This window comes from Sodiomyces alcalophilus (assembly GCF_042370955.1).
Source record: "Sodiomyces alcalophilus JCM 7366 unplaced genomic scaffold ACRALscaffold_10, whole genome shotgun sequence".
Classification (NCBI taxonomy): domain Eukaryota; kingdom Fungi; phylum Ascomycota; class Sordariomycetes; order Glomerellales; family Plectosphaerellaceae; genus Sodiomyces; species Sodiomyces alcalophilus.
The window spans coordinates 546,452-569,607 of NW_027263541.1; the positions used below are offsets into that span (position 1 = coordinate 546,452).

The window sequence follows — 23,156 nt, forward strand, 5'->3', positions numbered from 1 at the left end:
TGAATGAAGTATATACGTTTACCACATGAAGAACATTTGCATACATGACGTTATTTGGTCGGTGATTCGACTCTAGCTCGAGATGGAAGTGTCCAGGAGAAAGAAAAGAAAAGAAAAGAAAAGATCCCAAAAAAAGAAAACCATTCGCTTTCCAAGTGCTTTAATTGATCATCCTCATGGTCAACTCGACAGTAGCAAACGTCGCAGCGCTCACAGGCATAGCCCTGAGCAAGGTAGGGCCGATACCCTTCCAGAACCCAAGAGCGCCCTCGGCGCGCCAGATCTGGGCGAAACAGTCACGCATGGTAGCGTAGCGCCTGGCAGCGCCATAGCCATCGGTCTGCATCTTGCTCTTGACAACGTCGAAAGGGTAGCTGGCAAGCCAGAGGGCCTCGCCGGCGAGGCCACCGTAGAAAGCGATCTTCCAGCTGGGGATTTCGCGGCGATCGATGCCGTTGCGCGCGGCGTCGGAGTTCATGAGCCACTCGAAGCTAAGAAACCATACGCCGTAGGCCTGGGCCTCTCGGAGCACGGTGACGGACTGCCCGCGGAAGAGGCCCGGGAGAATGCCGCCGCCCTGGGCGGACAACTTGCGGACGCAGTCGAGCGGCCCGTTGTAGAGGCGGGCGGAGGCGGCGTGGGGCTGGGTCTGCAGGCGGATACGGACGTGTTCGATGGGACCCGAGAGGACCGAGTTGGAGATGCCGGCGAAGGCGCCGGCGGCGTAGTACTGGCCGTAGCTGACGGGGAGCGGGGCGGAGGGGGAGGCGGCGGCGTTGCGGGCCTCGAACCAGCGGCGGGCTTGGTGGAAGGCGCCGAACTGGACGGAGACGCAGGCGCCGATGCCGAGGAGGGGGGTCAGGGTGCCCTTGTAGAAGGCGAGGGCGCCTTCATGCTTCCAGATGGAGGCGGCGGCTTCGAGGGCGGACTTGTGGGCTGTGGAGGTTTGGAGGCGGACCTTGATGATGTCGAAGGGTTGGCCTGGGGCGGTCAGTATGAGACGGGGGATTTGGATTGCCGTGAGGTCGTTTCATGGTTCGGAAGCGTTGTCGTCCTTCAACAAACGCAGACTGAGAAACTTACCGACGAGGACTTGAGTGACACCGCCAACAGCACCGGCAAAGAGGTCTTTACTGGTCTGCAGAGCTCCGCCGCCTTGCTCCTGGAGCTTCATCTCAGCATCAGCAGCAGCGTCGGCCATGGTTGCGCTGGAACTCTCTGGTGCGTTGTCGTGTGGTCGGTGAGGCGAGGTGAGATATTCAGACCTTAGGGACACCTTGCTGATAAGAGAGGTCGAGGGTCCGCAATAGGCCGAGTCCCAGCCCCTCTAGAATCCGGGGTTTTGCCTTTGTCTTTCTTTTCTTTCTCTTTTTTCTCCGCCTTTGTTATTTTCTCTTTTGTGTTACAGTTTTGCAAACTTGGGAATTTGAATTTTGAAGAGGCTGAAAGTAAAATGCCAGCCAGCCTCGAGTGATGGCACGTGAGATACCTTTGAATTGGGGTTTCTACGTACACACAACTCTCCGGGACTTTACATTGTGTATCCTTCCGTTCCGATAGAATAAATTCGTGATTTCTTGGCCAAATGGCGTCACTTGCTCCGTTTCCGAAACGGTACGGTACTCACCGATACCAACACGTCTCCGACATCGGTTAGGCCCCACATCTGGTATGGTTGGTTGCACGGTACTTGCTCCGTACCACGTATTTCCGTATCATTGGTCAATGCCAGGGTCCGTCCTGCACCGAAACGGACTGCTAATCGGATCCGAGTACATTACGGATCCCTAGGACTCCGTTTGAACCGACGTTTCTGGACTCCTTCGACGTCTATATCCCGGTCTCAATGGAGAGAGAAGTTTCAGGCAGTGTGATGTGTGATGCTCAGTCATGACTATGTTCTTCCAGAACAGGCCAAACGATCAATCGTCATAGATAGCACCGCCGCAGTAATTAGGCGCCCTATAATTATGGAAGCTAATATCGCCTCACGCCCTTCTTCTCCTCAGCCGCCTTGACCTGCGCCTCAGCGCTCATCTGAATCGCCTCGTTCAGCTTCGCAATGACTTCGGGCTGGTTGCTGAACGCATTCTGCAACACCTCGTCCAGCTCGCGCTCCACCTTGCCGATGGGCTTCACCCCGGCCTTGCGCGCCCTGGCCTCGTTCATCAGCTTGCCCCATCGCTGCGTGAAGCCCACAATGGCCTGCCGCAGAAGCTCGTCCAGCTGCTCGTTCATGTCCTCCACCGTCAACGTCTTGGCGGTCACCTTGGCCCCTGCCGCCCCGCCCGACGTGCCGGACGACGACCAGAAGGCAGAGCCCACGCCGCCAATGATGGTGCCGAAGAAGCTGGCCCAGTTTTGCGGGCTGAGCGTCTCCCAGATCCGGTTGAAATGCTGCATGCCGCCGGCGGACCTGCCGTCCTCGCCCCGGATGTCGCCAATCTCGAGCGACACGAGCTCGTTCTTGACGATGAGGAGGTTCTTGACAATGAAAATGTCCGGGTCGGTGCTCGACTTGAGCGACTTGAGGCGCGACTCGGCCCGCTGCAGGACGTTGATCGTCTCCCGGACAATCTTGAAGATGACCTGGCTGTTCGTCTGCTGTAAGGGTGTCAGATTGGAATCGATAGCGGAAAAAAAATAAAAATAAAATAAAAACAAGACATAATTACGTACGCTTCGCTCCTTCGGCACCGTTTGGTCGTACATGGTGAGCAACTCCATGGCTTTCTTAACAGGGAGATAGGCGTTCGAAGACGAGACCCCATCGACGACGGGACCGATTTTCAGTTCCTCGTCCTTCACCGCCGCCTTGGAAATGGTCTTGGACACCTCGGCCTCGAATGCATTGTCCGTAAATACCCAGAGGTGCTCCGTCAGCAACCTGGCACTGAGCTCCCGGCACTGCTTGGCGAAAGGTGACTCCTCGTCCTCGTAGTCGAGAACCAGGTACTCGTTCATGAGCCACGCCACCACGTTGCAGGTGGCCGGCAGACTGCTCGTCTGCATGACTGCCTGCAGGTTGGTCGCCAGCGGAACCAAATTGGTCGGGTTGGCAGGAGATCGTTGGTTCGACTTTAAGACGGCATAGACCGACTCGGCATCCGAGCTCCACTGCAAGTCGACGCCAAAGATCCGCGCGAAGAGGTTGGTCTCGTTAAAGGCCTTTTCGAACGTCTGCTTGACCAGGTTCCTCGACGCCGTCTCCATCGACCGCTCTTTCAACTCCTTTTTGAACTCGTCGAGGTCGTGCTGGAACATCGGTCGCAGGTCGCGGTCGCGAACCGAGAAGTACGACCGGAAGAGGTTCCTCGCCGTGTTGCCGTAGATTTCGCCGGCAATCCCAGACACGGGCTGGCCAAACTCGTCGTACACGTTGCGAATCACCGTTTGGATGTTGGGAATCAGCGCGTCCGAAGTCAGCACCAGTTCCCCGAAGCGACTGTACGCGAGCGCATGCCGTGTGGCTTCCGACTGGCTCGAGGCAATGGGAGGGGCGATTTCGGCTGAGATGCGGTCGAGTCGGTTCGTAAAGCCGACTTCGAGCAGGTGAAGTGCCTTGGTCAGTAATGCTTCGTATCTTGCGAGGTACGACTCTGCATCGCGGTACGTGGTCTGGTGTTTGTCACATGTTAGCCATTCTGACACGAGTACACTACGATGCACAGAAGGATTTTTCTCACATTTCTACCCATAAACGCGATGCAAGAGTCCAAGTTGTTGATCACCTCGACAAAGTCGTCATCATCTACCAACCGGCTCGCGCCGGGCGCATTGAGCCGCCTGGTGACGTTGTCGAGGTAGGCATAAAAGTGGAGGTCCGTGCCGACGTCGTCTGCCAGCTTCTGGAGACGCCGTTCCTCGGAAAGGAGGTCTTCGCATTGTGCCTTGAAGGTCGAAGTCTGCGCCTCGACAGCTCGGAACGAAGTAGAGAGTGTATTGAGCAGCTCGAGAGCCGAATTCGCGTCATCGATTAAGGCATCCAAGTGCCGTTCCGTGAGGGTCAGTTGGTCTTTATATAGACTGCTTGCAGCATCAGCGCGCTTGTCCAAGACGCGATTGAGATTGGCGGCGGAACACGACATACAGGTAGTCTTGCTGACTCGCTTCCAGCAGCCGGTCCTCGTATTGGGTCAGAATGGGTTTCGGTGAGAAGACGGCGTCGTCAAGATTGACCGCTACGTTGAGAGCCTCCAGGGTCTTCCTATCCTTCCTCCTCTTCCGTTGATCTTCCTCCCGCTTCTTCTTGTGTGAATCTTTGGCGAGTTGGCTCCGGACGACATGATAAAAGTCGGAATACGACTTGGCCCTCCGAGCAACGGTGGCCTCCGGTGGAGTGTGTGTCGCTTGCTCTTCCACGAGCTTGCTGAGTGTTGGCAGGGTCTCGTTGGCTTGATTCGCGTCCTGCGTTCAGGGATAAGTTTCCACGGTGCCCACAGCTAGAGAGGATTCGGGGCGACGTACGTTTGGCTGCTGCAACAAAGACTCTTTGCGTCTGTGACCTGTACCTTGACCACTAGGTGTGGTCGTCTTGGCGACCTCGGGCACGAAACTGTACCAGGAGTCTTCGTACATGGTCGTCCTCGGTGGGTGCGAGGGGAAGTGCGGAAGCAGGTGCTGGCGTCATGTTTCCACGTTTCGAGGACGAGGCGTAAATGTCAACATTTGTGGCTGATGCGTGGGGCTGGTACCTATTTACGGTACGCGTAGATAAAGTGGGTCTCCCGTTATGGGGCCAGCCCAGGGGAACCAATGGCGTTTCAGAGGTTATAAAGTAGCAGCTCTCAAAGCTCCTCACCCTGATGACCTCACCAGCTTTTGCCTAGGGTGATTTTATTCTGGAATTTCAATTCAAACTGAAGCACGCCCTCACTGTACCATACCTGTCTACCCAGGCAGTCAAAGCACGTTCATTGCCCGATTGACAACACGAGGCATCACCGTTAGCTGCACATATACAGAGGCCGACACAATGAGGGCATATCGGACAGCGCTCAGACACGCGCGAGGGCCCGGCGTCAGAGACGGCACCACAAGACGTGCCTCGCAGCAATGGTGTCGGTACTCTAGCCGTGAATCTGCTTCCGCTCCGCCGCCTCCCCCTCCTCCGAGCGGCAAGGCAGCCAAGGTCGCCAGCTTACTGGGCGTCTTCGCCGTATCTGCGGCTGGTGTATACTACTACCCGACCCTCTTCCCGGCCACGGACGCCCCGCAAGCCGCCAAGGCCGGCCCCCAGAAGGCTCGGATCGAATTCGAGAAGCCGGAACGACCCGACTCGAAGGAAGACGTCGGGTCTCAGCACAATCAGGTCCGGGACAGCTGGGAACACCCTGGGGTGTACGCATGGGGTTCCAACACGGGCAAGGTCATCGACCCCAATTCCAAGGAGGCATTCGTCAAACTTCCCCGGAGGATCCCTCACTTCGAAGGCCAGCTTCTTCGGGACATCAAACTGACGCAAGGCTTCGGTGCCGCCGTCACGGAGAAGGGAGATATTGTGCAGTGGGGCCTGGGCTACTGCAAGGACGACCCGAGCCCCGTGGAGACGTTGAAGGGCAAAGACATCACCAAGATTACCGTGTCGGACGATCGCATCATCGCCTTGTCGTCCAACGGCTCCGTCTATGCGATCCCGGCCGAGCGCGTCGACCAGAAGGCCGGCGGCGAGGGCGAGGCTCAGGCGCACAAGTCGTCGTGGATTCCCTTCCTCGGATCAGCCACGGGCGTGCTGGGTCCCAGCGTCAGGGACTTGACGCCCGGCGGTCTCGGCCGGGGGGAGAAGATTATCGACATCAGCAGCGGTCTGCAGCACTGCCTCCTCCTGACGTCGAAGGGCAGGGTTTTCTCGACCGCGTCCAGCACATCCCAGTTCCCGTCGCAGGGCCAAATGGGGATCCCCGGGCTGACGTGGACGACGCGGCCCAAGGGCGCCTTTGACCAGCCTCACGAGATTTTCAACCTAAAGGACTACGACATTGTCAAGATCGCCACGGGCGACCTCCACTCGGTCGTGCTCGACAAGGAGGGGAGAATCTTCGCCTTTGGCGACAACACGTTCGGCCAGCTCGGGTTCCGGCCCGAGGCGAACACGCAGTCGGTCGATGTTCCGGTACCCGTAGCCGTGTCCCGACTGTACACCAACACGGGCCTGATTCCCAAGGTGACGTCCATCGCGGCGGGGGGTCTGAGCACGTTCTTCACCGTGGACGCACGGCAGCCGGAAGACCAGGAGGAGGCGAACAAGGCGCAGGCGAACAACAAGCAGCTGGCGCCGTCCCGCCGCATGCCGGGCGTCACGGCCGACACGTGGGCGTGCGGGAACGGGCTGTACGGGTCGCTGGGCACGGGCAAGTGGACGCACCTGTCGGCGGGGCCGACCAAGGTCAAGGCGCTGTCGTCGCTGTTCGAGTTTGACGAGGCGAGCAACCAGATGGCGCCGATCCGGGTGGCGGGGCTGACGGTGGGCACGACGCACGCGGCGGCGACGCTGGACAACGCGACGCGGGCGGAGACGTCGTCGGGCAAGACGGCGTCGGATACCAACTGGGGCGCCGACGTGCTGTTCTGGGGCGGCAACGAGCATTACCAGCTCGGCACGGGGAAGCGGCCCAACGTGAACACGCCGACGTACATTGCGGCGCCGGCGACGGCGGGGTCGGATGTTTTCCGCCGGTGGCAGCTGACGCCCAGGCAGTCGGTCCGCGTGGGGGCGCAGGGGAAGGGGAAGAAGGTGAGCCTTGAGCAGAGGGTGGAGTGTGGGCGGTACGTTTCGTGCGTGTACTCTGCGGTGTGAGCGTGTACAACGTACATTGGGCCGCAGGTGCCCGATGAGGACGACGACATTATTGGTTGAGTGGCATGTACATGTACATGACCCTATGTAGTAGTAGTTGGCCCTATGTATCATACCTAGAGGAGGGACTAGGCCATGTCACGGGAAGAAAAGGAGATAAGAGGTCCTATTGGGAACAGAGCTGTGGCTCCCTGTATACTACCAGCGGTGGGAGACGAAAGTCGGTGGGCTTGGGGCAGTTGACGACATTTTCTACTCTAATGCGTACTTACTGCTCAGATGTAGAGGGGCCCTTTGGGCTGTGTATTCAGTGATACTATACCACTCGACTTTCGCCGATATGTTGGTTGGCAAACTCCCTGGACATGTGATTCGTGGTGATGCATCTTCGACTATTCGTAGGAGTCTGTGGGGATACATTCAGTGCCGACGTTGTTAGTGCCCTGCAACATGCAAGCAGCAGCAAAGCTAGCCAGTACCACGGATGGAGACGTGCGTGTCTATTATTGATCTACGTCTTTCGTATTTAGATTTTCTGGCATGTAGCCATGCGGACGGCCTGCAGGAACGGGAGGGGATCGGCGCGGGCCACGATATATGGTGCGAGCCGACTGGGTGCCGTACGAAGTATATTGCAGGGCGGACGCGAGTTGTATTCTGCAGTCGAGGCGGTCCGGGTGTGTCCAGCTCGCTGGGACGGGAGCAACCGTTGAATAAATAGAAACGAAATACGAAATTAGCTGTTTAGTGCGTCAACACCGATACCGTCGAGGTTCCCTGCCGTCTAGACGCTGGCCATGTGATTCCACTTCCATCAGTGTGGTTGTGTAACACGAACACGCAATACGAAGGTCTTTAAGCGTCTTTCCATGCTTCCAGTTCGTTCAAGTACGTTTCATGGTCTCCTACTGACGCCCAGCCATATCCGTTTCCGCCCTCCCTACCGTCCATGTGGCTCACACATTTGTTGTCAAACCTGCTTTTCCCTCCAGATGACTAGAATGCCCTGAAAATTTTCCGGTCATCGATACTGGGTGTCAGATGTCAGACCTAGCGGGTCAGCAGAGAGATAGTTGGCAGTGGTGATGTGTCTGTTACTTCAATACCTACAATAATACCCAATCTTCATTCATTTTCGCTCTCGACTGCATTTCTTTGGCTAATTATAACACGGCACAACTCTGTTTCATGCGCCCATGCCACGTCCCGCCGTTGTACGTTGTATTACCCAGATAAATGCCCGGCTTGGCACGTGCCCGTCTGACGAGGGACGAGATAAACGAAATCAACCCGTTGGACAAAAGAAGCAAGACGAGAGGACAAGTTCATGCGGCCTGAACCTCTGCCATTTCCGACCAAACCTTCACAAGCCTCACTTCCACGGACTAGAAAAGAAACCCCGAATCGTCAGGGAGTGTGGAATGTTCCGTTCCTTGTTCTCTGCATCACCAGCACAATTCCTCTCCCTGAAATCACCCACTAACGCCAGTACCACGCGACAACCCTGGCCCAGACATCCATCACCTGCACGACAGCCAAGGACCGACCAGGGCAGGGACGGGTAAAAAGGAAAAGGAAAAGAAAAAGAAGGAAAGAAGGAAAAAGAAACCGGAAAAAGAAACGGATTAGGACGGACTCCTTTTGCCTACCTCGACCTTTGCCTTTGCCCCCAACAATCGATAAGATTCCTCAACACATTCCTCTTCTTTTTCTTTTTCTTCTTCTTCTTCTTATTTTTTCTTTTCTTTTTCACTTTCCTCTTATCGTCTCTTCATTCCATTCAACCTCAAGTCGAAACCCCCTCAATTATTTTGGCTCCCGATACAACCAAGTACAACCAAGGGAGTAGGTACTTAGTACGTTGTACTCCAAGCAAGGTGCTCAGGTACCCAGGTACTTCTTACTCCACACGTCATCTCTTATCGCGCCCTTTATTATTTCTTTTTCCCCGTCTACGAAATTACCGTGGCCACGTCTTCATCCAACTCCATCGCACAACCACATCACGTCGAAAAAACCCACGCAGGCCGACCTGATGGAAATACCCAAGTTTCGGCGCAAGCCAAAACAACCCACCATCGTCACCGACCCGAGTGCCCTCACCCCGCGCCAGTCGCCCGACTCTTCCCCTTCTTCCACCATGGCCAGTCCAGGCACCAAGTCCTTGAGCCAGCAGCTACACCCCCTTCGCAAGGGGCCCTTCCGCAACTTCCACCTACGCAGTGCCACTAAGCGTGCCCGCTCGCCTGCTGCTCCCCCTTCGCCTCTACCGTCGTCTTCCCCTCCGTCGACTCGCACCTCCATCCACGAAGGTGCCCCCATCTTTGCGTCGAGTCCTCCGTCTCCCGTGTCAGTACGCCATAGAGATGGCCAGGCCGTGGATGGCAGAAATGTCGGACATGATAAGAAAAGGCCCAAGATGCCCTTGTTCTTGGATCAGTCCGTAGATGGTATGTTCTTCCGAGCCCTACATATTGGAACCGACGGCTAACTGCGTTACCCTTACTCAAGACATCGAGGCAAAGTTCACCTTTCTCCCCTTCGCCGTTCCTCCACCCGACCCCGACCCGAATTCCATATGCCCCTTCAACTTCTACCGCCAGACCGACATGCGCCGTGGCGTCATGGACCGTTACACCAACATCAAGCCATACAACCACAACCGCGTCCGCCTGCGCGTTCCCGACTCTACCCTGGACTACGTCAATGCGTCCCCCGTTACCGTCCCCGCCGTCAGCCAAAACCTGCCTCCGCTGCGCTACATCGCCATGCAGGGGCCCACCCGGCCTACCGTCGACTTTGTGTGGCGCATGCTGGCCGAGCAGACCCGAAGCGACCGCCCCGTCGTCATCGTCCAGCTCACCACCATGGTCGAGGACCAACACGAAAAGTGCTTCCCCTACCTCCCCATGTCCACCGAAGAAGACCCCTGGATCCTCAACCGGAAAGACGGATGGGGGGACGGATGGAGGGCCGACGTACGCTGCGAGTCTCTGCAGGAACTCGAGAAGGGAGCCATTCAGCTGCGGAAACTGATTCTCCGGGTCCACCCTCCCCTACACCGCGGAGAGAACGCAGAGCCCGAGGACGACGAGGAGGACGAAGACGAGGAAGACGGAGGTGCCAGCCTCGGCGATGGGGAAGACAGGGAGCAAGCCAAGCCCGAGGAATGGACCATCTGGCACTTCTACTACACCAGGTGGCCCGACTTTGGCGCCCCAGCCCTCGAGGACCTCGAAAGCTTCCTCGCCCTGATGCGCCTGTCGCGGGACTACAACACGGGCAACGCCCCCCAACAACACAACGGCAAACCCCCGCAGCCCAGCGCACAGGCGAGGAAGGAGGAGGAAGCGAACCCGCGCATCATCCACTGCAGCGCCGGGGTGGGTCGCACGGGGACCTTTGTCGCTCTCGAGCACCTCAAGCGCGCGCTCGACGCCGGCGCGCTGGCCAACCGCGACGGATCCCTCAACATGACACTGAGCGCGGAGGACGCCGCCTACGCCGTCGACGACGACGATGACTTCCCCGACCCCATCGTGCAGACCGTCCTAAGGCTCCGCGAGCAGCGGCTGCTCATGGTGCAGTCGCCGGACCAGTTCCTCTTCCTCTACCAGACGCTCCGCCAGATGTGGCTGGACCGGTACGGTCCGCTCCTGGACGACGGGGCTGAGGATACCGGCGAGCGGGCGGCCAAGAGGCTGGAGATTGAAGATCGGTCATTCGATTGACGACGTGGCCGTGAGGAGCGGCGAACAGGGCTTGAGCTGACGAGGGGAATCGCAATGAAACGCGGCGAGGATAATGACCATCGAGATGGGAGGATGTTTTAAGCGGAACAGCAACGCAATTCGTTCTTGTTCTTCCTGCCCGTCTCGGTTCCGAGGCGGTGGGATGCACGACACGACGTGATGGGTTCAAATTGCATGTACGACTACGGTCCGGCTCGCTCGAGCTTACTCTTTTACTGTTTTACATCACATACCGGCAGGCGTTGGACGGGAGGAAAGGACCAAAGAGCACGAAGCGAAGGGTTGATTCATGGGCATTGGGTATTGGTATTGACTTGGTTTGGGTTTGCATGGTTTTGTGAAGCACTTTGCTTCCTACTCTGTACTTGTGGGAAAGACGGGCATTTAGATTTGGGGTTGGCATGTGAGGCCAAGGCGCACGGCTTTGGAACCAGCCGAGGTGAGAGGGGCAAGGCCTTGATGGCGTTCCTTTGTCGGGCCGCCTCTCTCTGTCTCTCTCTCTCTCTCTCTCTCTCTCTCTTCCTCGTCAAACAAGGGGCAGCGACAAAGTCCATGGGAGTGTGCCGTCCCGGTCCGTCCCGTTTGTCGCTCGCGTCTTGTTACCCGAGTGGGAAAAGAGGGCTTCGGGAGATGCCGAGTAGCGAGGTATAGCAGGATTTTTCTGCATGAGCCGCGTTCCAGATGTGCACGAGTGAAGTTTTTTTTTTTTTTTTTCTTCGTTGTCGATTAATCAGGAGAATCAACGCTGGACGGGTCTCCTCCAGCGATACCATGATAGAAATACAGGAAAGCCGGTTATTAGCGAGCCGAGCCGCATGTTCTCTTTCGTTCCCTTGTGTGCATCGAAAGAATCATGTGGCTTGCTTGTGAGCAAGAAGCCTCCCAAATAGGCAGTTTACATTTCCCTCACGTTATTGACAACTCGTTGACAGCGGTAAAAGACCATGGCAGATGATTGATTCCATGTGAGCGGTCCGGTCGGTTCTTTTTTGACATTTTGACATTTGACAGCCGACATGTCTGACATGTCTGACATGGACTCGACTGTCGGGTAATGCACCCACTCCACTCACTAAAAAGTCGACGATGATAATTTTTAGACGCACGGTAACTCCTCAATGTCAGTCTAATTAGGGACAGTCTAGTCGGGCCAGGGTCAATGGGGCTTTATAATAGCGCGAATCGGCCCGCGACCCGAATACCGATGGCGCACGCATTGAGCGCATTGCGACGAGGGACGACGGCTAAAATGACATCGTGAGCTCTATTCCATCCCCTCCCCCTCCCTCCCTCATCCCGCTTCAACCGTACGTCGCAAAGGAACCGCCCCCGCCCGCCCGCTCGCTCATCTGGGCATGACGTCCGCCCCTGACCAAAGAGGGTGGGTGATAGGAGCATGTAAAGAAATGCAACACTGCTTTTAGAGACTCCGCTCCGCGGAGAGGTTTTCCGCTTTCTGCAAGGCTGTGGTTCCATGTACGGATAGATCGGGTTTGAGATTCTTCAGATGAAACGTGCATCCCACGTTCAAGTAAGCGAGACGCAGATGCCGGGGATGCGGACCAACGATAGCAGCCCTATTTCGACCTACAGCCTACCTACGTTGTATTGCTGGGGCAGCGGCCAAGCGTTGACCACGGCGATGGGTTCAGTGGTGACTGGACATGGGGATACTTACATATGCATGTGATGGCGCGGGAAAGCAACGGCCGAAGTTGCTCAAATAGGCGGCCGGAAGTAGGGTCGACGTGGGGACACTGTCACAGATGGCCCGTTTCGTCAGGACTTCACACCGAGACCGGAGAAGAGGGGAAAAGGCCATGGCTCGTCGGACCGTTGACGACAGTAATTTACACCGAGTCCAGCTGTGCATACATAAGCATGCCAAGGTGGGAGAGAGTATGAAGAATTACTTACCTGCGCCTTACCTACGTTCATGTACCGGTAGTACGTTGTAGTCCTGCCAATACCACCTTGGCTATTTTGGGGTTTAATCGCTGCAAACTAATAACCTAACCTGCCAGTCTGCCAACTGATCCATGACAAAGGAATTAGTCGCGCGAGCTTCCCGTCGGAAGATCCCGTTTCACTTAGGAGGCCAACAAGATGGGAAGGACTGTAGGTTTACGGCGCCGCAAGTCGAGACAATTAGGCGAAAGGTCCGGCAGTTTGGTTGTTGGGTGAATCTTGCTCGGTCAAATGATACGAAAGGCCGAGGCGGTCGAGAAAGGACCAACATTAGACCGAGGAAGCGCCAAGCCGGTCCAGAGGGCAAGGAAAAGACCAAACGCACGAAAAACAGTTGCGATTTCATGTTGGCTTTCCCGGAGTGAAGAACGAAAGAGAAACGTTGGGACTGCTTCAAACGCTGAGGAGGTGCCCTGGCTACCAATCCTCCAAGTCATGATGTAAGAGGGTGAGAGCCTGTCAGCCGGCTGACTCGTATGTCGCATGGAGCGAGGGAAAGGGAATTCGTACTCGGCACAGCGTTTCTAGTATAGGTCTGTGGACACACAAGAATCTTATAAAAGGTCCGACCAGGCCTCCCATGCCGCTGGCTGCATGCGCAACCTCGCGCAAGACGTCTTTTACAGGTGTAGCGGTGAGGCATCAAAAGGACAACAGATCCGATCCCTGATGCCACGAGAGAGACAAGCCGATTACCTAGGCCGAATAAGACATGACAAGTTCGGAAATGCCGCCCCGTCTGCTAGCTCTCGCCGGCGTGTCGATCAGCCCGAGTCTCCTCGTGAAGGGTATCCCGAATAAGTGACCAGAGTGCAGATCGGAGGGTCCCCTTGTCTGGGCGGCTTGGATAGGGCACAGGGAAGAGAGCTTCGAGATGAGTTTCATGTCGAGGTGAGAAAAAGGCTTGATCTCAAGCAATTGACGTTCGTGGTGGATGGGTACAATTGGCATCCATGTCGTAAACACACGCTAATTCAGTAATGACCTTCTGTATGTTGGAGCCCAGGGAGAAACGCAACCAACGTCGCACAGCAGAGAAGAACAGTTCGGATCCAGATGTGGGATTCTTGCCGAGATAATGTGGGTCCTTTTCCGTTACAGCGTAGAAAAGTTCTCGAATATTAGGGCCTTGTATCGTGTACATATGTACCTAGGTACCAACGTTTTACTGACGAACGATGAAATGGCCGTTGCTACACGCCCAACCACTGTACGTTGTACTACTTCGTTCGCATTTCGTATTTCAACCATTGTACACACAACGTGCGTCGCCAATGGGAAGCTTATTCTATATTTATCGAATTCATCGTCGTTATAATATCAATGCTATACCGACCTGTCTCATCATACTGCGATCCATGCGAATTGGCGGCTAGGTGCAATTAACGCATAGATGATGGCTTGACCAATCTACTTGCAGCAATGGATTAGTGAGAATACAACGTACTTCGTACAACGTAATCAGCTTACCGGTATGCCCTTATGGGCCGTGCCGAGTTAAGCCCGACTCACCGAGTATATTCAAAGTAAAACGGCCCTCCACATACAGAAACGATCTTGCACCAAGCACAGTAGGTGGATGATCCGACTCGGTCAATTGGCGTCATGGTTTTCAGTGCTTCACGTTATCGGTACTACTATTAGGGGCCGCCGATCATACTGACATGTCCAGAAAATCAGCAGTTGATGGAGGACCAACAGTCAGCTTATAGGGCCCCTAATTGCTGGGACGCGCACGTGTCCGACGGATCCGTGCCAGGAGCAATCAAGACGGGAAATGATAGCGGGCTTGGCTTCCAGGCTGCTAGCGGCTAAAGGTCATTTTCAGGATATCCACGTGTGAAAGTAGAGAAGTGGTCGTCTGTGCTCCTCCGACCCCCTGCTCTGCTAATTAAGGTCGGTGGGCAAGGGGGGGATCGATCAACATATAACGGGGACCCCGCCTATATGTGTAACGGACTCTTCTCTCTCAGTCAGCCTATTAGGGACGAGGCACGAGAGAGCCGCCAGGCCAAGCAGACGGGATACTCGGGACCAGTAAAAGACAAGGGGATTCCAAGCAAATCCACAATCCGAATCCGAATCCGAATCCCAAACCCGTCCCAAACTCGTGGGTTCGCTATGCTTTTCTGAGCTATTGCGTGTCAATCGCCCACTTTCATTCCTCTCTTGTGTACAACGTATATGTATATGTCCCTAAGTAGTACCGACGTCTACAACGTAAGACTGCCTGCCTGCCGCGGCTTGACTCGGCAATGAGACATTGAGACTCGGCCTGGGTCATGTATTTTGGAATGTTGATGAATAATATTCCGCGCGCTAAATAGGTGCCTGCCCTCCCTAAGCAGACGCTAAAACACAAGATGTTGCTACCAAGCACCTCCTAGCCAACTGAAAGCGATTCAAGCGTTGGCTGCGGAATCGATGGAGACATACAAGTGAGCGTAGTGCGTGCGTAGTGCCGGGGCTTGCCGAGTGCGGTACTGACGTACTGACGTCCTTCTGGAGCAGTGGCCTGACTTGACTTGCATGGTGTATGTACGTTGTAAGGCCGTGTAAGGTGCATACGTTCGTACATGCAGCAATTTTACTTACATGTAACCCGCGCTTCTGAATGCTTCGTACAACGTTCGTAGCGAAGCCATCTTGGAACAAGGTCATCGTCTACAGCCCCCACACTGAACCCCTACATATAATTACTTGCGCCTTGCCCAGGGAATCATGTGGTAACGGAGTTCGGAGAGGCGGGTAATTACCCTGTCCTCTCGGAGACCAGGGTAGCAGTACGACTCTACCAAGTACCCAATGGCTCAGGCAGTACTTCGTACGAACAAGTCAACGTCCTGTCGCTCGGGTCTAGACTCCAGTCCCTTTGCTCCATTTCCTTCTTTTTTTCCTTTTTCTTCTTTAGCTCCCTGGGTTCCCGGTTGTACATGGTTGTGGCATCCAAAGGGTCTCCACTCTTCGCTGACTTCTGCATCTGGCAATTTGGCAATGGCAGTTGCACCCCACGAGGAATTGCCGGAGATGGAATTGTGGACTTGTGGAATTGGGGAAATCGGGATGGGAAGGGGGGAAGGGGGAAGGGGAGGGGTGTGTGGGTGTGGGAAATAGAAGGAAGGGTTAATCACTTCGCGTCGTCTCGTACCTGCCAACATAACCTCCTCCCCATCCGGAGCTCATGAAACCAACAACAAAAAGCCGCGAACAACCATCCATCGGCACACGAACCGAACAAAGTGCATGAATTCATCTCCCTGGTATCCTCTACCACTTCCTTCTCTCTCAATTACTACCAGGTTGCCTTTAGTCAACCCTTTTTTCTCTTCCTTCCCTCTTCCCCGTACTTGCCTTTATCCGAGTTCACCTCGATTATTATCCACCACAACTACGATCACCACGTCTTATTCTTTATTCTTCTCTCTTCCTTTTTCTCACACCCACCAACTCGTCCATCAACTCTAACCCATCCACTTACTATTTCGTGCCTCGCCCTCGGTCTTACGATTCCTCTTTGCCGCACCATTCTTGGCACATCAACCCCCCTCGTTCTTCCAGCAAATGATAAATGAGATAAAGACAGCAAGCGCGCATTCGAGTCCGAACAACCCCCAGCGACCTCTGGTGGTTTCTTCATACGTCATGACAGCGATAGTAAGTTCAACCATTGGCCTTTCCACCGTCCTATCATGCTTTCTTCTTTTTCTTCCTCCGAATCAAATCTTCCAATTCTGCATCTGCCTTTGGTTGTCTTGCCCTTTCTTTATCTCCAGCGCAAGTGCGCACGCATCCCGGATGCACCATCCTTGATCTTCCCGTCAGCATTCCAGAGCTTGCCCTCCTCCTCAAACAATGGCATCTAGCAAGAGGTTGATTTCTCACCGCCTCTCACCGCTGTCCTTGCCATGTGCACAATGTCTTGGATATCCCATTGCGAGTTCTCATCTCTACATGGCAAAATCGGGATCGATACCAACCATCCCCTGTCACTTCATGCGAGTCTGCCAACCCTCCTTCTTCTGCTACACATCCAACCTCTATCTTTGTATTTACCCGATCATCCCGTACCATGGTTGGCAAAGGGAGCATTCGCGTCGTACAATCGCGCCCCTGGTGTATCCCACCAGCATCCCACCAGCAACATCAGTTACAGACATTTGGGTGTCCGGCCATCGATCCATAGTTGCCTGCGAGCTTCTATGCTGCGCCTGACCATGCGGTACAGACATGGCCGGGCGATGTCTCTCGTGCACCCGTCATCCTGACACTGGCTCTTGTCAATGGGGTAACCCCCCAACATTTCCATCAACCCCTGGCTGGGAAGTCCCGTGGTTCCGTTCCCTCATCCCGTCGGAGCATCGAAGCAAGCCTGAGGGAAGAGTGTCGAGGGAGACATGTTGGAAAAAGCAAAAGCATGACCTTTATTCAAGGACCTGAACTCGCTGCATCCAAGCCGTGGTCATGGTCCTTGAGACACGCACTTCCTTATCTTTTCCGATTTCCCCCGTCTTTGTTTTCATTCATTTTCTCTCTAACCATCTCTGTCTGTTACGTGTTCCCTGTGTACCTTGCCCCAGAATATCCTTAGCCATGCTGCTTCCAATGCTCAAAGACACATGGACATCTGCCTCTTATGACCTGGACTTATATGATTCAGTTCACCAGCATTCTCATACATTGTCGTCGGCCATGCTAACTCCGTTCCTTCAGCTATGTCTCGCCCACTATTGCGACATTCACGGTCCGACCCCGCTGATGGTCACCGAGGGCTTACCTCAACCCTGCTCTACATGTTTCGATGACGTCGACGTTAAAGATCGCCATCCCTTTGGCATAGCCGATGCTCTCGGCAACCTGAAGCTGAATGGCGTTGGATCGGCACCCGGAAAGAAAGCCCAGATATCAGTACAAACTTCTGCCGCCACTGCACCTGACCGCGCCCCCGCCACTCCCGTCGACACCCCGCCAGCTAGTCCCAACAAGACAGCCGATCAGTCCCAACACCGCCGTAACTCGAGCAATTTCCGGAGAACCTACGATGATCTTGTCACCAAGCGAGCAAGCCCTTGCGAGAACTGCGCCATGACCATCCCGCAGGACATCAGTGCCAACGAGGACCGTGGCCCCACTCTACGCACTCGTTTCCCCTGGGCTCAGGTCTACAGTTCCGGCGAGGAGGGCACGTCGCCGCCCCCCTCCCAGACCTCCTCCGCCAGCGATACCGATGGCGAGGGCCAACCGAGCCAGACCTCTCGCAGAACCCCCTGCTCGAGCACCACTCGATCGAGCATGTCATCGACATCACGCAGTTTCCGGGGCCACACCCACTACATGAATTACACGTCGACCCACGAGCCCCTGGTCCCCAATTCCTTTTCCATCGTACGCGCCTCTTGCCTCCGTGCCCTTTCCTTCGAAACCCTACCCCGGACGCCGCATCCCGGCGCCGGTGGATCAGGCAATGTCATCCACCCCCAGGCGCCTCCGAACCTGACGTCCCAGCCCTTCGTCACCACTCACAGCGCCGGCGCTGCGGCATCGGGGGGCCCCATATTCTTCGGTGACCCTCAGACTGGCTACACCATTGCCTACATCTTCCGCATTCCTGACGTCCATGCTCGCGGCCACAAACGCGTCTATGCCTTCCTGGCATTGAGCACCCACAAGGAGCGCTTGTTCATGAAGCTTTTCGGCTTCATCGCAACGGCCTTTCGCGAAATGGCCGCCTGGATTCAGAAGCTGGCAGAGGCCGAGGCCGAGAAGGCGGCCGAGGCTAGCCCCATCGCCGCGGGCGGTGGATATTTCGGCGGACCTGCACAGTCTTCCCAGCGTCAATCGCAAGACCGTGAGAGGAATCGTACAGAGGGAGGCTATGGTGGCCGCGAATACGGCAGTGGTAGCAGCTTCCTTACAGGCGGCAGCGCCCTCACTCGCCGCATGGGCACCGGCGGTGGTCCGCTGTCTCTCAAGTCAAGAGGCTTGGCCGAGCTCGTCGGCCTACCAGAATTCTTCGTCCAGCTGCACGAGAAGTTTGTGCGGTTGCTGATGGAGCTCAGTGTCCGGCTGGACGCCTGATTCAGGACTCTCGTCCCACCAACAGTGGACGGAGTTTTGTACATGTATATGTTTCCCAAGCACCAAGCAGCTCGCGTGGCACGACTGTCGACCACGAGCTCTTATCGTGTCGGCTATTTGCTGCCGGCGGAACAGCAGTCTACATTTTTATGCGAAACGGCACACACGCCCTGGCCTCCCTCGACACGATCGTGCCACGGCCTAAAACGGGGCACCGGGTAACACTAATCAGTAATACGTTTATCCTATCTCTACTGTATGCTGGTCCGTTCAGGAGAGAAAAGTCGAGCGGTGCATTGTCGACTGCGTCGAGAAGGGGAAAACATGGGAGTACACGAAAAAACGAGACACGAAAAAGTGAAAGACACGGGCGTGGAGCAGTTTTGCGGTGGAGATACCCGCTCAGTACTGTTTTTGTCTGAAAGATGAGCGCACCGGCGGTTCTTTTGCGCATCGGAATGGGCACCCAAAAATCGGGCGTTAAAAATGACTTGCATCAGCGAGGTCGGCGTTGGGTTTTGTTTTCTTTGCTTTTTTTTTTTTCACGACTTGACGTCTGTCTGCCGCGTCTCCTAGGCTGGGGAAAGCCATATGGACGGACGACACGGCAGAGGGAAAAAAACGGAAACGAAGATAGATAGGATGGCCTCGGCGTTTTGTGGTTGACCCTGGTACGGGTCAGGCTCAGCAATGCTGCTGCCCGCCCTTAGACCTTGTGCTCCTCTTCGCAGGCAGCAGTATATAGACACAAATGAATGCACACGCAATGAATCATGCATCTCCCTGGCATCTCTCGTATTCCAGTCTTTTCGGTAGTATTGGCTGGACCTACATCCAAATATCTCGGATGACCAAGTGATGTGGTGGTATTGTACAACAACGTCGAACCAAGCTCACGCTTTGGAGACCTGATCCCCATCTATAGCCCCCCTTTCAGCTTCCCTACTAACCGACCCCGCTGTCCTCTGGCTGGGAGAGAGTATTTGATTACACTACCGGCTTCCCTGACCACCAACGCTCGGTCCCTTGCCAACAAACGCGCCTTTGGACCTTTCTCCGCAAACCGACCTCGCGAAAGAAAAACGTATCAACCCACGAATGTCTCGTCCCTTGGTCATCTGGCGTTTACTTGTAGAAATCAAACTTGTTCTCGTCCGAGGTCCCCTTGACCTGGCTCGAGTAGGCATCTTCGAGGTCGCTCTGGATGATCTGGTAGCGGTTCTTGCGGACGGCGCGCAGGCCGGCCTCCTGCATGATGGCGGCGATGACGGCGCCGCTGAGGGGGTCGTTGCGGACGATGAGGGAATCGAGGTCGACCTCGGGGGCGAGGCTCATCTTGGAGGCGATGGTGGTGAAGATGAGGCGGCGCTCGCGGCGGTCGCGGAGGGAGGGAAACTCGATCTTGCGGTCCAGGCGGCCGGGGCGGAGCAGGGCCGGGTCGAGCGTGTCGGCGCGGTTGGTGGCCATGATGACCTTGACGTTGGAGGTCTGGTCGAAGCCGTCCATCTGGTTGAGGAGCTCGAGGAGGATGCGCTGGACTTCGCGGTCGGCGCCCGTCTGGGCGTCGAAGCGCTTGGTGGCGATGGCGTCGATCTCGTCGATGAAGATGATGGCGGGGGAGTTTTCGCGCGCCATGCGGAACACGTCGCGGACCATGCGGGGGCCCTCGCCGAGGTATTTCTGGACAAACTCGGAGCCGACCACGCGGATGAAGTTGGCTGTGGTCGCGTTGGCCACGGCCTTGACCAGCATCGTCTTGCCTGTTCCCGGGGGACCGTAGAGCTAAAAGTTGCTTATGAGCAAAAGGTTGAGAGCAAAAGGTTGAGAGAGGATATGGATAGGCGGTTGACATACCAGCACGCCACGGGGCGGGTCGATGCCAATCTGTTTGTAGAGGTCAAAGTGTGTGAGCGGCAGCTCGACGGCCTCGCGGATCTCCTGCTTTTGCATGTCGAGTCCACCAACGTCGGCGTAGGTCACGTCGGGCTTCTCGTCCGCACCAAGCATAGCAATGGACGAGTCTGCTTCCGGGGGCAGGATATCGACGAGGGCATTAGAGTGACGGTGAAGAGCGACAGAAGAGGAGGGCTTGAGAAGTTCGCGGTCTAGTGTCGACAGAATGCGGACGACGTAGTTGCTCCCTGTAGACGATTGGACGATGCCGGTACTAGAGCGATGGGAGAAGAAAATCATGGTTAGGCGCGGTTCGGAAACTGATATAATGGGAAAACAACGCAGGGGTGCTCACTTTTGATCGATTGCTTCCATAAACTGGCCGATGACGAGCGGCACACTCTGGATACGTTTGATTTCCTCCTGAGCTCGCACCAGTTCTCTTTTGAGACTCCTATTTCCAACTTTTGGTCAGACTTGCGGGGCGCGTCGGCTTGCCGGTTCCGGTTCGAGAAGCCTACCTCTGCTCATCCTTGATGTACTCCTCCTGCAGCTGGATATACTCCAGTTGTCTCTGGAGCTTCTTTAGCGTAGCATAGTCGTCACCGCCCTCAGTCGAAACACCCTCAAAGTTCTCGATGTTGGGAATTGTTGAAGTCGCAACTCGCTTATGGGGAAGGACTTGATTCGCCGGGCTATCAACAAGGATGTCGCCCATTTTGTCGATGGTTCTTTTGCTCGCTGGGAGAGATATGTACGTCGAGTGTGTTGTGCAGGTCGATACCGTAGCGCGTGTGTCGTGGGCAAAAAAAGGTGATGTTGATGGCAAATATGACGAGACGAGGTCCATGAGCTTGCTGTTCTCAGTCCTTAGCTGGTAGGCGTCAACTGCAAACGCAATGCCGGTACCTGGTTGGCTTAGTCATCGACCACGTTCGTGCCGTCAAGTCACATGCGCAATCACGTGAGTTTACCAGTCATCATTCGAACGATTGGCTCATGACGTCCGCCCCGAAAAGGAGTAATCCAAAGTACCCGATTGGCCGATAACAGACGCAGGCGGGGCAATTTTAGGTCTAGGCTTGACCGCCATCGGAGTCTGTTAGACGCAGCACCGACTTAGAGTTGGTTCCTCTAACAATCGTCTCCCAACCCTTTCGGCTCGGGATGACTCCATGGTCTCGCCCGTGCTAGTCGGGCGATCTGAGCTGCCTGTCGTAGGGCAGTGCCAACACTGTACGGCTATCTCTCTTGTCATTCCGATTTATTCCTTCTTCAACTTTACTATCCGTGACTCCTCCAACCGTTAGGTAGCAAACGAATTACCTTACCCTTTTACTCTTGCTCTTGCTTGTTTCTTCGTTTGTCGTCTCTCTTCTCTCAATCGTCCAGCAAGCTCACCTTCCGCCCTTTCTTGTCCTACTGTTCCCCTGTAGCTCTCGCGATCAAGCCGTCGTCTCTCCCATCCGCCATCCACAGACCATGTCGTCGTCGATTGCCATTCCGGCAACCCCTGCCGCAACTACCGTCTTCGGGGGTGGCGGGAGCTCTTCCAAATCGGGGACCAGTTCGTCATCTTCGTATTCGAGCTCGTTCCAGATGGGCATCTCGCCCTCTAGCCTTAAGCAAAAGATGGGCCATGGACGCCGTCCCAGTCTTCTGAGTATGTCGCACCTCTTCCTAGAACGACTGGGCACACCGACAACTTGCTTGACCCCTCCCACCATGTTAGTGAGGATTTGCGTCGTTGGGCTAGAAGCTAATGCTCTACACAGGCACCGCACTTTCCAAGCAAGAGTGCACCGTGATCAACATCGGCGATCCAGATGGTTCGCCTCGACTGGTAACATCACTCCACTCCATCAAGTGCCATGCCTGAAGCTTACAGTGTATCACAGATCTCCTACCTGTCCTCTAGCCAGGGCTATCTTTGGAATCCAGGTACGTGACAATGTCCCTTGCCGACTGACGGGCCTTGCTAACTCTTTTCCATTTAGAAATCTTCCTCCCCCCGTACATCGATTGCGACTACGTCCCCCTCGAAAATCAGCGAGACCCCGTCCACGACATCGTCCTCAGCGAGGAGGAGTCCAAGAGCATGCTGCCACAATAGTACAAGGGTGCTCCGTGAAGCACGGTCCACGACACGGCTTTCTATGGTCGCTGGTTCTCGATGGTTTATAGACGGATGTTCTCACGACTCAGCCCTCCGGCCACACTTTATTTTTCTCCGTTCTCAGCACCGGCGCCTGGTTACAGCCACAGTTTTTCTTTCACTTCTCGAACCCAACTCAACACTCTTACTCGTATTTGCTCGATTTATACCATCAATGACGCTACGTCGGAACCAGGGGGTTTTCATGGACGGGACGAACCAACTTGGGAGGTTCTGGACGCGCGGTGCATCGGCTACCTTTGAACCGCGAGGAGTTACATTACCCAAAGGTCAGGCTGGGAAGGGCTCCCCGGAGTTTGGCTTGCCATGACGTTCTCACATTTTACTGCGTCTCGTTCTCTTTCTGTTGTTCTATCTTTGGATGGGGCGTTTTCGGGTTCTCTCAGAATATGTTATATGGATGGGTTTTCATGGGGCATGGGAATTGCAAATCGGACCTTCATCAACACGGAGCTCCAGTGATTGGAAGTAGCTCCTGAGAAATACTACTACTCGT

General features: G+C 55.4%; 9 protein-coding genes across 9 annotated transcripts; 4 read left to right on the forward strand and 5 right to left on the reverse strand.

Moving 5' to 3' along the window:
* Nucleotides 1-160: 160 nt before the first annotated feature.
* ACRALDRAFT_1037342 (uncharacterized protein) lies at nucleotides 161-1,174 on the reverse strand (the record flags this gene model as incomplete). Its single annotated transcript, XM_071015059.1, has 2 exons — nucleotides 161-981; nucleotides 1,084-1,174. 2 exons carry the CDS (start codon nucleotides 1,172-1,174, stop codon nucleotides 161-163), a joined length of 912 nt encoding a protein of 303 aa, XP_070871126.1.
* A 582-nt stretch (nucleotides 1,175-1,756) lies between these two features.
* ACRALDRAFT_1083664 (uncharacterized protein) lies at nucleotides 1,757-4,603 on the reverse strand. The gene is made up of 5 exons (XM_071019486.1): nucleotides 4,468-4,603; nucleotides 4,091-4,407; nucleotides 3,687-4,026; nucleotides 2,680-3,618; nucleotides 1,757-2,604 (listed from the first exon to the last, which is right to left on the reverse strand). The coding sequence occupies exons 1-5, from the start codon at nucleotides 4,576-4,578 to the stop codon at nucleotides 1,978-1,980; spliced, it is 2,334 nt and encodes a 777-aa protein (XP_070871127.1). The 5' UTR covers nucleotides 4,579-4,603; the 3' UTR covers nucleotides 1,757-1,977.
* Nucleotides 4,604-4,831: 228 nt separating this feature from the next.
* ACRALDRAFT_1066163 (uncharacterized protein) lies at nucleotides 4,832-7,147 on the forward strand. The gene has a single exon (XM_071017292.1). The coding sequence runs from the start codon at nucleotides 4,976-4,978 to the stop codon at nucleotides 6,794-6,796; it is 1,821 nt and encodes a 606-aa protein (XP_070871128.1). The 5' UTR covers nucleotides 4,832-4,975; the 3' UTR covers nucleotides 6,797-7,147.
* Nucleotides 7,148-8,936: 1,789 nt separating this feature from the next.
* ACRALDRAFT_1072984 (uncharacterized protein) lies at nucleotides 8,937-10,527 on the forward strand (the record flags this gene model as incomplete). The annotated part of the gene is made up of 2 exons (XM_071018050.1): nucleotides 8,937-9,246; nucleotides 9,308-10,527. 2 exons carry the CDS (start codon nucleotides 8,937-8,939, stop codon nucleotides 10,525-10,527), a joined length of 1,530 nt encoding a protein of 509 aa, XP_070871129.1.
* Nucleotides 10,528-11,246: 719 nt separating this feature from the next.
* Nucleotides 11,247-14,123, reverse strand: ACRALDRAFT_1095377 (uncharacterized protein; the record flags this gene model as incomplete). Its single annotated transcript, XM_071019773.1, has 21 exons — nucleotides 11,247-11,407; nucleotides 11,459-11,592; nucleotides 11,655-11,689; nucleotides 11,762-11,792; nucleotides 11,855-11,916; nucleotides 11,977-12,125; nucleotides 12,151-12,221; nucleotides 12,256-12,305; nucleotides 12,335-12,521; nucleotides 12,566-12,573; nucleotides 12,652-12,734; nucleotides 12,786-13,040; nucleotides 13,087-13,133; nucleotides 13,172-13,182; nucleotides 13,234-13,264; nucleotides 13,323-13,425; nucleotides 13,502-13,582; nucleotides 13,690-13,709; nucleotides 13,780-13,804; nucleotides 13,867-13,926; nucleotides 14,064-14,123. The coding sequence occupies 21 exons, from the start codon at nucleotides 14,121-14,123 to the stop codon at nucleotides 11,288-11,290; spliced, it is 1,623 nt and encodes a 540-aa protein (XP_070871130.1). The 3' UTR covers nucleotides 11,247-11,287.
* A 33-nt stretch (nucleotides 14,124-14,156) lies between these two features.
* On the reverse strand, nucleotides 14,157-15,094 carry ACRALDRAFT_213580 (uncharacterized protein; the record flags this gene model as incomplete). Its single annotated transcript, XM_071024102.1, has 7 exons — nucleotides 14,157-14,175; nucleotides 14,254-14,317; nucleotides 14,354-14,403; nucleotides 14,506-14,650; nucleotides 14,728-14,835; nucleotides 14,877-15,035; nucleotides 15,085-15,094. 7 exons carry the CDS (start codon nucleotides 15,092-15,094, stop codon nucleotides 14,157-14,159), a joined length of 555 nt encoding a protein of 184 aa, XP_070871131.1.
* Nucleotides 15,095-16,158: 1,064 nt separating this feature from the next.
* ACRALDRAFT_1072985 (uncharacterized protein) lies at nucleotides 16,159-18,591 on the forward strand (the record flags this gene model as incomplete). Its single annotated transcript, XM_071018051.1, has 2 exons — nucleotides 16,159-16,170; nucleotides 17,227-18,591. 2 exons carry the CDS (start codon nucleotides 16,159-16,161, stop codon nucleotides 18,589-18,591), a joined length of 1,377 nt encoding a protein of 458 aa, XP_070871132.1.
* Nucleotides 18,592-19,716: 1,125 nt separating this feature from the next.
* Nucleotides 19,717-21,202, reverse strand: ACRALDRAFT_2044921 (uncharacterized protein; the record flags this gene model as incomplete). Its single annotated transcript, XM_071021478.1, has 4 exons — nucleotides 19,717-20,373; nucleotides 20,446-20,758; nucleotides 20,840-20,938; nucleotides 21,006-21,202. The coding sequence occupies 4 exons, from the start codon at nucleotides 21,200-21,202 to the stop codon at nucleotides 19,717-19,719; spliced, it is 1,266 nt and encodes a 421-aa protein (XP_070871133.1).
* Nucleotides 21,203-21,746: 544 nt separating this feature from the next.
* Nucleotides 21,747-22,970, forward strand: ACRALDRAFT_2061565 (uncharacterized protein). The gene is made up of 5 exons (XM_071021981.1): nucleotides 21,747-22,147; nucleotides 22,260-22,327; nucleotides 22,383-22,425; nucleotides 22,482-22,674; nucleotides 22,744-22,970. Exons 1-4 carry the CDS (start codon nucleotides 21,967-21,969, stop codon nucleotides 22,595-22,597), a joined length of 408 nt encoding a protein of 135 aa, XP_070871134.1. The 5' UTR covers nucleotides 21,747-21,966; the 3' UTR covers nucleotides 22,598-22,674; nucleotides 22,744-22,970.
* Nucleotides 22,971-23,156: the final 186 nt, after the last annotated feature.

What these genes read in the sequence shown, in the direction of transcription:
- ACRALDRAFT_1083664 (XM_071019486.1), bottom strand. Translation starts at nt 4,578, where the DNA reads ATGTACGAAGACTCCTGGTACAGTTTCGTGCCCGAGGTCGCCAAGACG. An exon ending in CTTTGTTGCAGCAGCCAAAC is followed by an intron (nt 4,408 to 4,467) that starts GTACGTCGCCCC and finishes CCCTGAACGCAG; the next exon opens with GACGCGAATCAAGCCAACGA. An exon ending in CGGTGCCGAAGGAGCGAAGC is followed by an intron (nt 2,605 to 2,679) that starts GTACGTAATTAT and finishes ACACCCTTACAG; the next exon opens with CAGACGAACAGCCAGGTCAT.
- ACRALDRAFT_1066163 (XM_071017292.1), top strand. Translation starts at nt 4,976, where the DNA reads ATGAGGGCATATCGGACAGCGCTCAGACACGCGCGAGGGCCCGGCGTC.
- ACRALDRAFT_2061565 (XM_071021981.1), top strand. Translation starts at nt 21,967, where the DNA reads ATGTCGTCGTCGATTGCCATTCCGGCAACCCCTGCCGCAACTACCGTC. An exon ending in ACGCCGTCCCAGTCTTCTGA is followed by an intron (nt 22,148 to 22,259) that starts GTATGTCGCACC and finishes TGCTCTACACAG; the next exon opens with GCACCGCACTTTCCAAGCAA. An exon ending in CAGATGGTTCGCCTCGACTG is followed by an intron (nt 22,328 to 22,382) that starts GTAACATCACTC and finishes AGTGTATCACAG; the next exon opens with ATCTCCTACCTGTCCTCTAG.